The following is a 17,050-nucleotide window of genomic DNA, read 5'->3' on the forward strand; positions in this document are numbered from 1 at the left end:
ATCTATATGGAAACAAAAGCTATCAAAGGAGATGAGTTACAAATGACAATATTTCCTATGTAATCTAATGGAAAAGGTAAAGTATCATAATAAGGAAATACTCAGTTCAGTCGAGTACAGCGCTTGAGTAAATGTACTTGATCTAGTGACTTCCACCGTGGTTTATTTTCATGGCTGTGTCCTGCTGTCACTGTAAACAAGGTGTGGGAAAATACAGTGCGTCTCATCCTGGACTCGGCCTGTGAGATAAGCTCCCTCTAGTGGTGTAAAACTCAATATGTGCTATAGACTGTAGACACATAATAAGTTGGATGGATTCTAATAAGACATTATAATGACTAGCTCATCTCATAATCTTGCCTTTCGTGTTCAAGTCAAAAGATATTTATGGGTTTCAACTTACGTCTCTCGGTTTGACTGGCATGTTACCACGTGAGCATTTTGCTCATCATCTTTACATCCAGGCTCTTTCTTATGTCGGCTGTAGAAAATAAAGTGAACGCATGCCAAACTAGAGGTGGATATGCAACATAATATCACGTCTCCAAAGTGCGGTTTCAGTAGAAAGGAACTCAAAAGCAAGAATCAATGACGACTATTTCCCTAGATTAATGGAGAACGGTTTATTGTTTGAGTTCAGTGACACACTGGAACACCATCATCCTGACTTATAACCTAAATTGCAACAAAACCTCATGACAAAAGGATAAGTTCTCTCCATGACAGAAGTATTTGGTACAGAAGATAGCTGACGTCTCACTGACGTTTCACTTACTTATACCGAACTCACCGCTTGCATAGCGGCCACCTCAACATTTACCACAATTTACATCCATCACAGCCACAAGGGATGACTTGCATTGTCTTAACAGATGAATGGGAAAAATCTATAAGTCCACCGCCTTGAACATGAGGTGAAAAACACAGACAGCCATTGCTGAAAGCCATGTGATACCCTTCATTTGATTATATTGCTCAGATGACAAAACCTCAGAGTGCTCATTAATAAAAGGCAATACCCTGCACAGAATATTTCATATGTACAGAGTGAAACCGTTTAGAAAGGTTGTTAAAATGTTCCAATGTCCACTACAAGATCCTGCTTTTGAATCAGCTTGATCGTTAACACTGGCCATCACAGCACTCGAACCAAAGCAGCATGAATAATGCTTGTAAAAGTACACCATCTTTTATGTAATAAATAAACTTACCGTTATTAAGGATTAATTGAAAAGCTTTCATCACTAAAACACTACTAAAATAAGTCACTAGTAATACATGTTTATCAGGCCGACATTTAGCAGCACCTTTTCAGAGGTAACATTACAGTACTGAAGGTACTGTGTTATTTTAATGCAGGAATGGACATGACTTCAGTAGTCTTAAAGCCACTGTTACCCTGCCATACCATGCATAGTGCTCGAGTTCAATGCCGATGTCTTCATATAAAAACACCATTAGGCCATTGTGAAGTGTGGTGAACTCATTTACTATAAAAGTACAACGTCCAACTACTTGAATGTGACTACCTAACTCTCACCAGCCTATTAATTATTACTCTGTGACTTTAGGTGACCTGTGATGTTATTTAACCTTTCCTGTGGTAGCTAATTAGACTATAAATTTGCACGTTTATTTCCATTGTGAACAAAATCGACCCCACTTCATCCATTTGCAGTTTGAGAAGATATTGAAAAATTTAAAACACTACTTTTGTTACTGACTTGACAAAATTACCAACTCAAGTGTCTCTTATAAGAATATATAAAATCAAATATTAAACTGTACCGTTATTTTTTATATATATATGTATAAATTAGAGACCCGGCATTGATTTTACTCTGCTTCATTATTGGAGTCAGGTGTTCAGCTGGCATACATGAGAAAAACACTATGACCTGTATCTTACGCATTGTAAAGTTACTGTTACGGGAAATATAATCCCATTAAAAGGATGCTGAATGGCTCATTGAAGGGGGAGGTGTAATTAAACATCCTCCAAGTACACAAGTTCATGAAGGAAATTGTTATTAGCGAGCAAACACACACTGTATGGGTTAGCAAAAACACTTAAAAGGAAAAGTTAGAGATTTGAGGAAATATGTCTGTTTTGTTATTTTGCCCAGGGACAAGCATTTATATCAGTTTCATCTCTGTGCATTCAGTCCACACATAGACCTGGGATGTGCAGGCCTGGCCAGGAAGTCAGACAAACTTCAAGGGCCACATATTTGTGGCATAAGGCTGGTCTGGAAGGTCTCCGTAGGGATCTGATTATGCTCTGGCAAAGATCTGCCATGACAATAAAATCGTTTGGGCCGACATTAGGTGGTGACGGACAGAAGAGTAACAGCGATGAAGTCGCCCACATCATAGGAGCATCATGGAGTTGAATTGGAAAACTAAGTGGCTCTGATCAGCTGTAGGACTATCCAATTGCAGGCAAAGGCTATTTTTTTCAGTATTAGTTTTAATACGCCATCTACTGAAATCTAAATAAAGTGGTACCAGACTTAGAGTCTGGCTGCACCATGCTAGTGTTAACCTAGTATAGCACAAAACTGTGAAGCAGCAGATAAAAGCACCTTCCAATATTTTAAAAATGTCTTATTTATATGGTGTGCTGTTTAATATTAATATCAAACCATACAGTTGAAATGCAAATATTTCAACCTCATGGTTTTAATATATCTTTACTAACAACTGTTAGGTAGCTGCTTCTCTCTTGTTCTGTAGTATCTGTGAAGTTGCCAGGTTTGACTCTGTAGCAACAAAATTCAACTATGAAAGAATCTACTAGTGACTAGTTGGTTAACTTTACACCTCTGTACCAGCATGATAATGTTAGAGGTTTCAGGCAGCGTTTTTAACCTGTTAGCTGTAGCCAGATTCTCTATTTCTATCTGTGTGCTAAGCTAGCAAGAACACATGCCCATATCTACATATCAAAATGCACAGAGATGACACTTCATTATCAGTCTGACTGGATAATAAAGTGACAAACATGTATTTCTCGAAATCCTTTAAGAATAAAACAGATGAGTCTGTTGAAACAGTTACTGTGAAGGGCTTAAGACTTTGTGCAAAGCTTGAGCCATCGTAGCTTCTCATCCTGCAGTCACTGAGGCACCACTTCCTTCAAAGAAGCCAGGGCTGAATGGATGCGAACATGAAGCCGGTTCTCAAAGTCGTAGCCTGTAAAATCCTCCTAAAACGTTTAAGACAGATATATGGATACGGTTTTGAAAATGTCATCATTCACATGCACTACATTTTCTAACATGAGCTGCAGAATTCAAATTAATTCTCTTTCGGATTGATAAGTAATTGTTTTTACCTTTGCCTGAAGAAGCAAAGATCTTCCCTTTCCCACTGTCTGAAATGCAATGCAGAAACCAAAAGGTTACAAGGGGCCCCATAGTTACAATCCAAACAGAAAAGCGAATAAATATAATACTTCTAATATGAGGTTTGTAGCATACTCACCTCTGCTTTTGCAAGGAGTACACATCCCAGCTCATAGACAGCATATGGCTGAACATATGAGTTGATCTGTCGTCCATATTCATCTCTAGCAGCCAGCTGGAAAGACTGGATCACAGACAAAATGAACAGAAAGAGCAAGATGAGGAACAAAAGTACCACTTTAGATTTACTCCAAGGCCATTCAGTGCTCAGTGGGGATTGATACCTGAACAGCATCTCTCATATTTCCATGGCATTTATGAATGGCACCAAGAAGGAGATGTTTCAGGCCTCTGCATGAAGCTTCGTCTAACCTCTGTAACACTGAGCACACACCAGAGGAAACAATCACAGAGAGGAAACAATGGGGTTTAATGAAAATCTTAGAAATGTGGCTGCAGAAGTGTTTATGTGAGCCTGGATCGTGCAGGTTATACCAACCCTGGTTCATTATCTGCAGTTTAGATGAGGAGCAGTTCTGCAGTGCTTTCCACAGATAAAGAACTTCGATTACTCCGAGGATGCATAGCTCTCTGCTGGGTGAGCTCTTTCTCAGTCTCTCAGCCTGCAGACAGCAATCAGACACAGAAGGACACACTCTTTTGTGACACACTGTTGAAGACCGTTCACATGCGGAAAAGTGCCATAATCTACAACAAAACTCACCCTTTTGACAGCAAACTGCTCTATCTGGTTATTTTTTCTCTTGAACAGCTTCTGAACATCTTTGAAAACTCCACTTGCTCCATCCAGGTCCCCTGAAGCCCCCTGACACACTGAAGGAGAACACAAAGAGGAGCATGTAGAACGTCAGTAGGAACATCCAGACAGTAGGAGTACTGTTAGAGTGTGTCAGGTGTACCTCCTGTCAGGTAGGCGTAGTAGCACTGCGACCAGCGTGACTCATTCTTCAGTCTCTCAAACGCCCTGTACGCATCCTCAAAATTCATCTCTATCATGCTACACCAACCTGATCACAAGACAAAAGTAACATGAGTCCCTCACTGCAGTGTACACCTATCGACAGTATGTCACGACTGACCTGATGAGAAAACACGTACCAATCTCATAGAGACACACATGCTGGAGCTCTCTTTGGTCTGATGCAAGCTCTAATGCATCATGGAAACAGGCCAAAGCACTGTTGATATGGCACTGGGGACAGAGGAGAGAGCACACACCGACAGATAACGGTAATCATGTTGGACACAGACTACACGCATGCGTTGAATGGAAGAGTTAGATCAGTGGATGGTTGATCAGATGTTGGTGACTTAATGAACCGTCTGACATGCAACTGCTAAAAACAGCTGGATTCTACTTTCAGATTCTACCAGGTGTCTTTATCCAGGACTACACAAACAAACCAATTACAGCTTCAACCAGACCCAAGCCTGTTGTACATACCTCTAACCTTTGAACTCGTCCTTTAAAGAACATGAAGAGAGACGAGTTGGGGTAAACCACCGACTTTCTCTGCAGAATAGCTTTGGCTTCCAGCAGGCCCTCGTGTGTGTCAGAGCCATCCAGAGCAAAGAAAGGCAGCACTACTGTGTGGTACCACAAGAGGGCCAACCTGAGCGATAAAACAACAGTTTCAACCCAGACTGATCTAATACACCTTTCACTTTCTGACACTTAATTTCAGTCTGACATGGAATTCAACTAATGATTAATTTAGACAACTCACGTAGCTAGTGGTGCTTTCATGTCCTTGCTCTCACTTGCATACATGAGGGAGGACAGGCCCTGGAGACGGTCGCCAGGGAAACCCAGCAGGTTGATAATCTTGAGCAGGTGTGGTGGTACCATAGAGATGCACAGGTGGAAGAGGCCATAGCCAAAGCTGACTGAACCCTTGAGCCGATCCAGTGCCTCGGGCGTCACGGCGTTCTCCACCGGTGCATTGTGGTTGGCGTTGTCCGTTGACAGGGACTCCTGGTTGCCAGAGGACCTGCGCTGACAGGTCTCCTGGAGCTGACTGATGTCACTGTGGCACTTGTTGTACATTTTCCACGCCTTACGAAGAATCCAGCCTCCCTTGATATATGCTGTTCGTGGAAGAAATTTGCATGGCGATCCAAAGGTGGAATAACAAGACATGTTAGCATGCAATGCTAACACACTGAACATTGTCAACACTATACGGGCTACATGTCTGCATTTAGCACTGTATGTTAAAATGCTAATGTTAACATTTAGCTCATTTTCGCTAAGCACTCACAGTGCTGCTACCATGTCAATAGATTCTTGTCTATTAAGTTCCTAAGTGTCATCTTCAAGATGCGTTTTTAATTTTCACTGATATAAACAGAGAAACACAAGATTGATTAGCAACTGATGAATTTCTGTAACCTACTGAGTTAGCTATTAGTATGACAAATTAATTGATCAGCAAATTATATATTTGTACAAACCTGTATGGATTCTGACTTACTTTTAACAATCAGGCAATTTACCAGATACCACGGACATAAATGTTTTCAAATAACTGCACCCATATTAAACTCATGATGAAGCACCAAAACCAACTAAAAAAGATTTGTTTCTTGAGAAAAAAAACACACAAATGTCTATATTGGAGTGACTCTGGTCAAGCCAACTAATAGTTGAAAGAATTAAGAGGAATACAAGTCCATTTCAGACTGAAAATATTGAGTCTGAAATATTAAAGGACCATTTTGGATCATGGCAAGGGGGATCTATCAGCAGAAATGTATTATAGAATCACCTATAAGTCGTTGTGTTTTTTTCTGGAGTCAGCCTTGTTGAAATGGCATGTTTCTACAGTAGTGCTGAATGGACAAACCAAACACAGGCCGTGGTGATGGCTTTTCACGTTTTTACCTTGACGTGTTGCAGGACGTGTTATAGGAAAACGAATGTTGAGGGAGGAGTGTTTAACTGGTTGTAAGTTGCAACCTTACATCAAGATGGCACTAAATCTTAAACATCTGTCCTTTAAATTTGTCCCTATCCAAAATCAGAACCTCCATCCTATAATATATACTGCATATGTAAATATGACATTTCTATCATATCATGGCAGACCAACACCCTTGTGATGCCCTTGCGCTCGTTGCCGCAACAGTAATGTCATACTGCTTAGTTGGTTGAAATGTAATTTACCTGAGAGTTCCTGTTTGACGAAGGAGAGCACGGCGAGGTACACTTGGCAGTCAGCAACAATAATCTGTCTCTGTAGCCGGTCCACGACAACTACGCCTGACCTTTGGGAGTCCATCTATAATGCACACACACACACAAACACACATCCATCTTGCAACTAGTTTTCGAAGCAGTTGGCAGGCAGAGGAAGGAGGTTCATGAACAACCCAGAGCTGCTTGATGGCCTCCACACTACTCACCCAGCTTGTTGATTAAATTTCACTGAAGTACTAATTTAATCTGTGAGTAGGCTTGGCATGATCTCACTGCTGCCTTCACCACTAGGCCTAACATCTTAACGTTGTTATCTGGACTGTAACCTGTTTGAACGGATCTGACAGCAACAGTGGAATCCTTTTAAATGTGCAAATTGGAGTTATCAGGACCAGTGGACTTCAATTCTGCTCAACTTCAACAGAAGCGCTCTTACAGTGTCTACTCTCTTAAAACTTAAGTCATTTTTATTTCATTCACCTCCAGCTGCCCATATCAAGCACATTTGAGTCTACAGTTTTGCTCTTACACTCTTTTTAATCTTGTTTCTGATTGTCTCGATCACTCCGGCGCTGTCACTCTCGCACAGTTTCTCAGTGGTCCTCAGGTCATCACAGGCTGTCTGCATCTTCTCCTCCTCAAATGTCATCATGGCATTCTGCAGTGAAATGTAAAAAGACAAACTGGTTCAATCTTATCAACATTGCATGGCATTATTATTCCGATATTAAATTGTTTCTCGGTTCAGATTTATACTCGGGATAGATAACAACCTTGTACTAAGAGTGAAGGAGTCTTATGTAATAGTCTTAAGAAGCAGGCCGGGACAAAAGGCCCTTTCTATGTAACAGTGAACAGAGGAACACAGTGACATTTGTGCAGCTGTGTGTGTGTGTGTGGCGGTAAAGATGCTTCCCAGTTGACACTATCAGAAAACCTTTTGTCGCGATGCTGCTTAGGTCACTTTGAGCCAGGCAGAAAATAATTACATCCATGAAGAAAAGAAAACATGACGTGAAAATTATGATGATGGTGTTTTATGACATGTAGAGATATGGTTTCATGTTAGCTTGTGTAGTATTTTCTGCATTTCCTTTAATTATTAGTGTGCATGTATAACTGCCTCCCATGATGGTCAGATGTCACCACCCCCACTGCCTTTAGGGCCATTTAGTATCAGGGGACAGAGGATGACATCATCTCTGGCTGTATGATGTGTGAATGTTAACATGAGGGGGAGGGACAGAGTGAAAAAAATCTCCCTCGCCCATCAATGACGGACGCGGCATTTCAGTAATGTGCTTCTCTGCCAGAGTGATGCCGTTCTTGAGGGGGAGATGCATCCATTATGTTAATGGACGGAAAAGCTAAAGAGAGGATGTCAGTGGTGACAATGATGCTAACAATATGACAGGCTGGGCTATCTCAGGTGTTTTAAAGATGTGAGAGGTGTTGGCTTGGACTCTTATTTCTTTCTTATTTTGCTCCCATATCATTTACTTGATTACCAGCCCAGAGGAAACTCACCAGGAAACTGACAAAACTGGCTCCAAAGCTCATCAGTGGGCTCTGAGTCCTGCAGAGAGAATAGAGAATGAGGGAGAAGCTGTGAACAACAGCACAAAACAGACAGAGAACATATGTGGACCATTTGCTGAACATTATTATAATTACGCTGAATCTCAAAATCATTGTTTTGCTGCAGTTTTCCTGTAAGCACAAATGGAGCATGTTCAGAAGATGGTCTCACTCTAAGCTGTCATGGCTGATATCAAGGACGATCTGTCTGACATGCAGGGAAGAAAATGTCTCCAAAACAAGCTTAGATAAAACACTGAATTATATGAAAGTAGATAATCCACTGTCTGCCTGGTCTACCCCTTAAAAGCGTAAAGGTGAACGGATTTAAAAGCTGCAACAAATTACTATTTTCATCATTGATTAATCTGTCAGTTGTTTATGTAATTTACGATGATTTCATCCACTAATCAACCAGTCTATGAAATATCATGAAGCTGTGAAGGTTACACACATTGACTTTGCAGAACTGAATGAGACAGCTTTAAAAAAAAAAAAATTCTGTTTAGCCACAGATACGACAAACAGAAACCAACCAGACTTCCCAGTAAAATATGGAAACCATAAGCAATCCAAATATTTTGACACTGTTTCACAATTTCTTTCTAGAAATAACTTAACTATTACTAATATAGTTGTGGTCTGTGGATTCAGCATTTCAGTTTTAGTGCCCTGACCTCTGTGCTATGGTTGGTCTCTGTTAGTGAGGAGCTTCAGGGAAACCTGGGGGCCATAACCCCCTCTCTCATGGGGGCATTCAAAACTGCCAAAGGCATTTAGAGTAATTATTTATTTTTGGTGATATATAGTATGTGGATCCATAGGTGGTTTAACTGGGTGTTGGCATCAGAGCCAAAATGCATACTGTACGTTGTATGAATATGTTATGCACTTGTAGTCTGGGTTTCTAGGCAAGCAACGTGACAGATTGGTATGGAAAGGATGAAATAATTACCTGTATCTCCTGAAAAGCTCGTCGCTCTCTTTGAATCCGTTGTTGAGCAGCATGTTAATACCTTGCAGGGCCATCTCAGCATCATCTATGTGCTCTGCCTTCTCCTCTACCTGCTGCTGTTGCTGGGACTGCTCTGGACCCGCCATTGTTTATACCGCAGCTCGGTGGCTGTTTGATTAAACCAGTGCAGTGAAGAACAAAAAAATGATGCTGCTCCTTCTCCGAAACAAAACGGCATTGGTTTATTTGCGCTGATATAGGTGATCAGTTCAAACAGAGACGCGCCTCTGGTCGGCTGGAAAAAAAAAAAGACAAAAAAAAAAAAGATGTGCAGCTTCCGCAGGCTCCAGACGTCTGTGCGCCTCAGGGATAGGCCACTGATGCCCCTCCAGGCTCTATTGCACTTTGCTCCAGCGATTTTCAACGAGCATGGCACTTGCAGCAGACGCCCGAGCGCTAAGTCTTAAGCCAGCGCACCGTTATTTGTCACTAAATGAGCCATCCGTCAGCTTTTCCTACTCTGATCCGTGCAGCAGCATCCGATGCATTACATAACGAGGCTGCTGTGGCTGGCTGCTGCTGCTCTGCCTGCCCCACGTAATGCGCTCGTCAAACGGCTTGGCGTCATAACGCACAGCGCATCGCTGGGAGGATGGAGGGACGAGATGCGCCGAGGCGAAGCTGATTTCTGTCAACCTCCATCCCTCACGCTCCCTCCGCACACACCGGCTCAGCAGCAGCAGCAGTCCTCTCATTCAGTCAGTATACACAGACAGAGCAGCCTGCAGTCAAGGTAACTAGTTAGAGTCTGGTCACATTTCAGCTGACACGTTAGTTTTCGCATGTCACAGTCCATATCATTACTTAGAAGAAAATGTACAGACTAAGATGCAACCCAGAATATGCAAATAAATAATTAAATACTCCACAACTAACTAATTTCTCCATTCTGTAATTCTGTCTATAGGTTAAAACATGTGTCTTTATGTCAGGCTACATTGAATTTAATTGCTTTTTTCCTTCTGTGAGGAAAGAACACAATGTTCTAGGTGGTTTCAGTGGAAGAGCCAAATCCATGCACGATATGGTTATAACAGTGAATGAGTTTCACCAGAAGAACAGTTTTTTTAAGTTTTACTTATGGGCCACATGATGCCAACAGGGGAGTCAGCTGTTTGAGTATACAAGTCAGTGTTCATAAGGTGACACATAAGACTTGACACCTGAATGCTGTATTTAAAACTGACTCTAATATTAAAGTGACACTCCATCCAAATGGCAAGAAAATGTGCATCACATCTCTCTTACCTGTATCCACAGAGCTTGTGTTTCACTTAATGCGACTTCGAAAGTTCACACTGCAGAAAAAAATAAAAATAATAATAAATCAAATGTAATCCAGTATAACAGAGGTAAACAGAAGATATAGATCTGTCACATACTGTCAGGAAGGTGGAGAGTGCAGAAAGAGGTGTAAAATCTTCACCCATAGAGATTTTTTGTGTGTAGTGGGACATATTTCCAGTAATGAAGCATGTTAATATGATTCCTCTTATACTATATTTAGTGCTTTTGACTGTTTTTTGATGAACTAGAATCATGTTTCTTGGAGCTCAGAGATACATTTCTAAGCTGCTCGAGGCAACAACAAGCAACTACAAACATCCTAACTCTCACAGTGGAAACATCTAAGTCATTTGACTTTTTATATTTTACAAACATTGGGTAACTCACTTTAAGGTCTCATTAACTCCCACTTAAAGCCAACTTTTTCCTCTGCCCACCAACTTGCAAACTCTTGTTTGGAACAGTTTGAAGTGTGGAAACATGCTGCATATTTATTCTTCATGCTGCTCAATTGCTCAAGCTCTCACATACCAAAATCACAGCTGAGAAAGCCTTGCATTGCTGCCTCAGTCAACAAGTCTGCCACTAATCATAACCAAAGCAGTTTTACAAGATGTTCATAGATTAGGAACATGACAACCATGAGCCTTGAGTGACAACAGAAAGGGGATCGAACAAGGGATCTTCATAATAGTGTCTAAACAGGTTACAGTCGCTTAAGATTGCTTGCCAGTCAGGGCTGCATTGTACGTGCATTACATTCGTGCATATTACATATTTTAACTACCTCAAATATGCATTTCATTCTCTTATTTCTCTGGTTAGGCATAAATATTCACATAGATGTCAGGGAGCCAGTTTGGAGAACCCGAAAGTAGGACACAGAAACAGGAATATTAAAGGGATCGTATTCACTAAAGCTGCAGAGGCAGCAAATCCAGCAGGAGGTATTGTGCTGTTGAATCATATTGTAATACACATGATAAATCATGTATTATAGATGCTACTCATAGAGTAAAAAAAATAAAACTATGTGACGCACATTTACTGAGCTCATGTCTTTCGTACATATGACTACAAGCTGTTCCTCAGCCAAACCAATTCTTTCCACATAATTCTTTACAACTTCTCTGTACTTAATCACCATTAAGGGCTGTATCTGTGATGTTTCACATAAATTGTAGTGTATGACTAGATCTTAAATTCAACTAGTCACCTGGTGCAAAAAAAAGTCAACAAACGCTACGTAGCCTTTGACCCGTTCAGTAGGGGGCGGTGCCTCTGTAATAGGCCACTGAACTGCCATGACCATATCTGACAGAGAGTAAAGGCAGAGTTAGGAGAGACTGCTGTACTCATTAAGACTGAATAGACACAGAAATGGAGCTGGGATCCACAGTCAGTGCTGTTAGGAGTAAGAGGGTACTTGTTGGTGGTGAAGTCCGTCCCGCTGTCATAGTTGTAAAGGATGGGAAAATACATAAAGTGCTCTCAAACCACAACTTTTCTGAGGATATTGGCTGTGAGGTAAGTAGTCTCTCACTGCTCCCAGTTTCATGATCATCTCCTGGGTGGAATGAAAATTGATGCATCTGTCTGAACCCCGACTGTTCAGGTGCTGGACGTGGGGGAGAGCGTGGTGATGCCAGGCATTGTCGACTGCCACGTTCATGTGAATGAACCAGGACGCACCTCCTGGGAGGGTTTCTGGACTGCCACCAGGGCCGCTGCAGCTGGAGGGGTGACTACCATTGTGGACATGCCGCTGTAAGTCAAAGACTTCCCCTTCAAGAAATCTATCAGTGCACATCGTCTGGCCACACAAGGTCACTGGGGTGAAGGTGAAGTCGGCAGGATGAATTAATTGTGAAATAGATGTTTTTTTAACAAAGCTACTCCCTAAGACCACAGTGTAAATCCATGAAAATGAACAAATCTGAAATGTAACCTGTTAAAATAATAAAAAAATAATCTGCTTTTGGAAATGCTAGAGCTGATGCCGTGACTCTTTGGGTTAATACTCCCACAGAAACAGCATCCCTCCAACCACAACACTCGCTAATTTTCACAAGAAGCTGCAGGAGGCGACAGGGCAGTGTTTTGTGGACACGGCCTTCTGGGGAGGTGTGATCCCTGGCAATCAGGTACAGCTTAACAACGCTGACAACACGGACACAGTTACAGCCAGACTGCGCTGAACTGGGACCAAAGCAAACAGAAACCGTGAATGTCTCGTTACAGCTTGAACTCCAGCCCATGATCCAGGCCGGTGTGGCTGGCTTTAAGTGTTTCCTCATTCATAGCGGAGTGGATGAATTTCCCCATGTGGCTGACTGGGATCTGCACGCAGCCATGAAGCAGCTGCAAGGCACTGGAAGCGTCCTGCTGGTAACTCAGAGACATCTTCCATGGCATAAAACACACACACGTGATCTGTCACTGTCACCCCTACACACTCAGATTAAGTACAGCATTGTCAGTGTAATACCTTTTGTCCTCGTCTCCTCCAGTTCCACGCAGAGAGGGATGTTCACGATTCAACACAGAAGACTGGAGGTAAAATCTATTTTAGAGTTATACATATATTTAAATTATGGTATAAGTTAAGGCTGGGCTTAAAAAATCTAATATTATAATTATTTTCTTGACTCTATACCTTAATACAGTGATGATATTTTTATATCATCACTGACTGATCTTACGATTTTTTTCAGTTAACTCTAAAGCATTTAGATTTGGCTATTTTTGTCTCAGGCCTCGTAAAACTTGAGAAATGAATGACAATCCAAACTGGTAGCAGTGCTCCCCTCACTTCATCGATAAGTAGCAACAAGATCCAAAATCAAGGTTTATAATATGCTGATGTGATTCCGATATACAGTACGTATAACTAGGTTCTCATGTGTCTCATTAAACACTGCGCAATAATAAGGAATGAGAATTTTCTAAAATATTTTCTTCATAAAAACAAAACCTGACATTTTTTCACATCCAAAGACCCTTGCCAGTACTCCACCTTTCTGCAGTCCAGGCCTGATGTCATGGAGATAGAGGCTATCCGCACCGTCACAGAGCTCTGCCTGCAGTACAGGTGAGAACAGCGTCAAGTTGATATTTGTGTAGAGGGTTCGGTTGTGTTTTCGGCAGTGACGGCAAAATGTCTGTGCACCAGGGTGCGTTGCCACATAGTTCACTTGTCGTCTGCGAAGCCACTGAAACTAATCCAGGAAGCGCGGCAGGCCGGGGCTCCTTTAACAGTGGAAACTACCCACCACTACCTCAGCCTGTGTGCAGAAAACATACCTACAGGAGCCACACAGTTCAAGTGCTGTCCCCCCATCAGAGGATCCATCAACCGGGTGAACAGAATATAACGTACAATAGAAAGCTATTGTCAGTCTACATGGCAGGGCATGTAGACTTTATTTATTCTGTAATTACTAGCTGAGTGATTCTGCCCCACCAGGAGCAGTTGTGGTCTGCACTGAAAGATGGACAGATCGACATGGTGGTGTCTGATCACTCCCCCTGCACCCCTGACCTGAAGAAAATGGACAGTGGAGACTTCACTCAGGCCTGGGGAGGGATTTCTTCTTTACAATTTGGTACCGAGTCATAAACACACACTCTAAATATTTCTTAAATTATGAGAACAGTATATACATACAGTATAAGTACAATCCCCAAGGGGAGTCCAGGTCATGAATCATCAACTAGGATGTGCACTACATTATGTTTCCATAATGTAGTGTTCATGTCATTATAAACACAACTTACATTATCACAAAGACTAAATATTGGTTTATTTTAAGGGGTTTTCAATTTATTTTGATTTTACAGCCACCAACGTTTTTTTTTTTGTTCACATTTACTCCTCCACCTCATCTCCAGCAGCAGCAGCAGGCAGCTGTTTACATTAAATAAAAGTCAGATAGGTCCACAGTACGCCACCAGCCCTGCACCATATGGACAGACCAAGTAAACAAGTAGCTCGGTGAACGTAGTGGAGCATTTAACACCAATTTTTCCTTTTAAAACGGGAGTAGCCCAAACCGTTTTTGAATCAGCATTGGACTAAGATTTGTAGTTGACTAGGAACTTGAAATAACATGAATGCTAATCTAGCTCAGTGTCTACTGGATGCAGTGTTAAAAATAATAACACTGTTACTCTTCAGTGAGGTTATAACAGTGTTGAGTTTACAGCCTTTCCCTCTGCCACACTGAGCTAATGAAAAAGCTTCACAGTCAGCTTAGTGTACATTGGGTTTATCGTGGATGTTAAAATGTTAAAAAATATCCTGTATGATATAAAAATATATCCCATAGACTACTCTGATGTGTATTTACACTGTGCATGTTATTCTCATTCTGCTAACAAGGGGTGAATGCAGCACCAGACACAGATGCAGCTAACAAAATGAATGGCACACTAACTGGAACACCTAAATCAGACTTATCTACAGACAATATACTAGCGCCGTAAGCTATAAATGCTTGTTCATTAACTACATCAAAGAAAGGCATTAATTATATAGTATTTGCAGCAGTCTTCATTGCCTTGCAAAGACAAGTGCTACAATTACAATTTTCACTCAAGAGTTAAATGTTAGATGTTAATGTTGTTGTAGATTATTGGCTCAGATCATGTCCCATTTAGAAATAAATACCTGATGCAATTAACTAAATGCTTCACTTAACTAATGAATTATCATTTTGACATTCAGTCAAATTATGGCTTGAGGTGAGAACAGATTATTAGCAAGTGAGGTTTTGTTCATGCATTTATTCAAATGAGTGATTTATTATCTGTCTGTTTGGGCTTTTAGTTGTGAGTCAGAAAAATGCACCACTCTCCACGGTTGCTGTCATAGTGTCGAGACAGTTTTTATATCATTCCCTGTCTGGGAACCAGCTGCGGGATTTGTCTCTGCATGACTAATCCTCTGGTGATGCGAAGCAGGTTGAAATGTTGAATAAAATTCACAAATCCAAACTGATGAATGTCACAGGGATAAAACATTATACATTTACTTTTTTTGGGGTTGGATTTAATGTCAAACCCTCTGGTCTTTATAACCTTTTTGCCAATCACCCACTGTGGACAAAGTTCACAGGGGGGTAAACAAGAACTGAGTGTCAGTTTAAAGCAATCATTTACTGTTCTGCCACAGAGAGAAAGAGAGAGAATGGTCAAAGTCTGACACTGAGAAGACTCCCAGAATTGATGCACAATGTTTTAGCACCACCTCAGAGAACTGCACCAATGAAAAGATTAATGAACGAGTGAAAACCTGCAGCGCCTCAGTTCCCTGTGAGCATCTTTATGACTCGATATCTTTCAGGCTTACCTCTGTTCTGGAGTTCAGCCAGCAAAAGAGGCTTTCAGCTGTCTGATGTTGTGAGGCTCCTCAGCCAAAAAACAGCCCAGCTGTGTAGCCTTGACGGCCAGAAGGGCCGCCTCGCACCTGGCTATGATGCGGACTTGGTCATATGGGATCCAGAGAGAGAGTTTGAGGTTTGTATAAGGAATCAAACAATTAAAAGCAATCAAACCCTGAATCGACTGCGTTTCATCTTCTGTCATTCTCTACAGATTCAGGAAGGAAGCATCCATCATAAAAACAAGGTAAATCTAAACATTTGTTTGGCCAAATGGTGCAATGAATCGACCACAGACGTGTGTGACTGACTTTGTGACTGTGTCCACAGCTAACTCCTTACCTCGGCCAAACGCTGCAAGGAGCCGTACGTGCCACTATCCTCAGGGGGCAGCTGGTGTACAGAGAGGGCAACTTCTGCCCCGAACCTCTGGGGAAACATCTCCTCATCCCTCAGAGGATAAACCAAGCCCAGCTGTGAAGCATAATAACAATCTGTGACAATAAACCTGAGTTATTGTGTTGACTACTGATAAGAGTGCACCATATTGTTTTCTTAATTTCTCCCACATCTATAAATGGGGTTCATTATATTTTATTGTCATAAACAAATACATTCATTTATAACAGGACTGGGAATCTTGCTGATATAACAGATGGTTAAATGGATTATATACTTTTGGAAGATTTAAGTCCAATTAACAACGTAAATATTCAAACAAATCCATTTAACCAGCAAACCAACATACTACATAATCCGATCAGGCATAACATTATGACCACTGACAGGTGAAGTAAACAACATTGACCATCTTGTGACAATGCAATGTTGTGGTGGGAAACTTTTGGACCTGGCATTCATGTGGATGTTACTTAGACATGTACCACCCACCTAGACCAGACCAGGCACCCCCACCCCATAACAATGACACTCCTTGATGGCAGCAGCCATCCCCAGCAGGATGCAGCCTGACACAGACACACACACAAAAACAGTTTAGGAACAACTGAAAAAACATGAAAAACAGCGCAAGGTGTTGACCTGGCCTCCAAATTCACTAGATCCCAAACTGATCAAGTATCTGTGGGATGCACTGGAACAAGCCTGATCCCCTCCACAGGACACCCTCAGAAGGCCCATGTCCATTCTCTGATGAGTCACA

The 17,050-nt window shown here is 41.5% G+C and overlaps 2 protein-coding genes across 2 annotated transcripts; one reads left to right on the forward strand and one right to left on the reverse strand.

The window, feature by feature from the left end:
* On the reverse strand, positions 1 to 9,467 carry LOC311491082 (tetratricopeptide repeat protein 39C-like). The gene is made up of 14 exons (XM_084548945.1): positions 9,161 to 9,467; positions 8,155 to 8,203; positions 7,157 to 7,285; positions 6,595 to 6,709; positions 5,156 to 5,516; positions 4,873 to 5,041; positions 4,527 to 4,620; positions 4,328 to 4,435; positions 4,132 to 4,241; positions 3,907 to 4,030; positions 3,692 to 3,789; positions 3,487 to 3,591; positions 3,338 to 3,376; positions 1 to 3,208 (listed from the first exon to the last, which is right to left on the reverse strand). The coding sequence occupies exons 1-14, from the start codon at positions 9,304 to 9,306 to the stop codon at positions 3,119 to 3,121; spliced, it is 1,737 nt and encodes a 578-aa protein (XP_084405071.1). The 5' UTR covers positions 9,307 to 9,467; the 3' UTR covers positions 1 to 3,118.
* A 2,241-nt stretch (positions 9,468 to 11,708) lies between these two features.
* Positions 11,709 to 16,665, forward strand: LOC311491184 (allantoinase, mitochondrial). The gene is made up of 10 exons (XM_084549042.1): positions 11,709 to 12,034; positions 12,123 to 12,274; positions 12,537 to 12,651; positions 12,749 to 12,895; positions 13,018 to 13,063; positions 13,505 to 13,598; positions 13,680 to 13,866; positions 13,974 to 14,112; positions 15,852 to 16,135; positions 16,219 to 16,665. The coding sequence occupies exons 1-10, from the start codon at positions 11,888 to 11,890 to the stop codon at positions 16,366 to 16,368; spliced, it is 1,461 nt and encodes a 486-aa protein (XP_084405168.1). The 5' UTR covers positions 11,709 to 11,887; the 3' UTR covers positions 16,369 to 16,665.
* Positions 16,666 to 17,050: the final 385 nt, after the last annotated feature.

This window comes from Chelon labrosus, assembly GCF_963514085.1.
Source record: "Chelon labrosus genome assembly, chromosome: 7".
Taxonomy (NCBI): domain Eukaryota; kingdom Metazoa; phylum Chordata; class Actinopteri; order Mugiliformes; family Mugilidae; genus Chelon; species Chelon labrosus.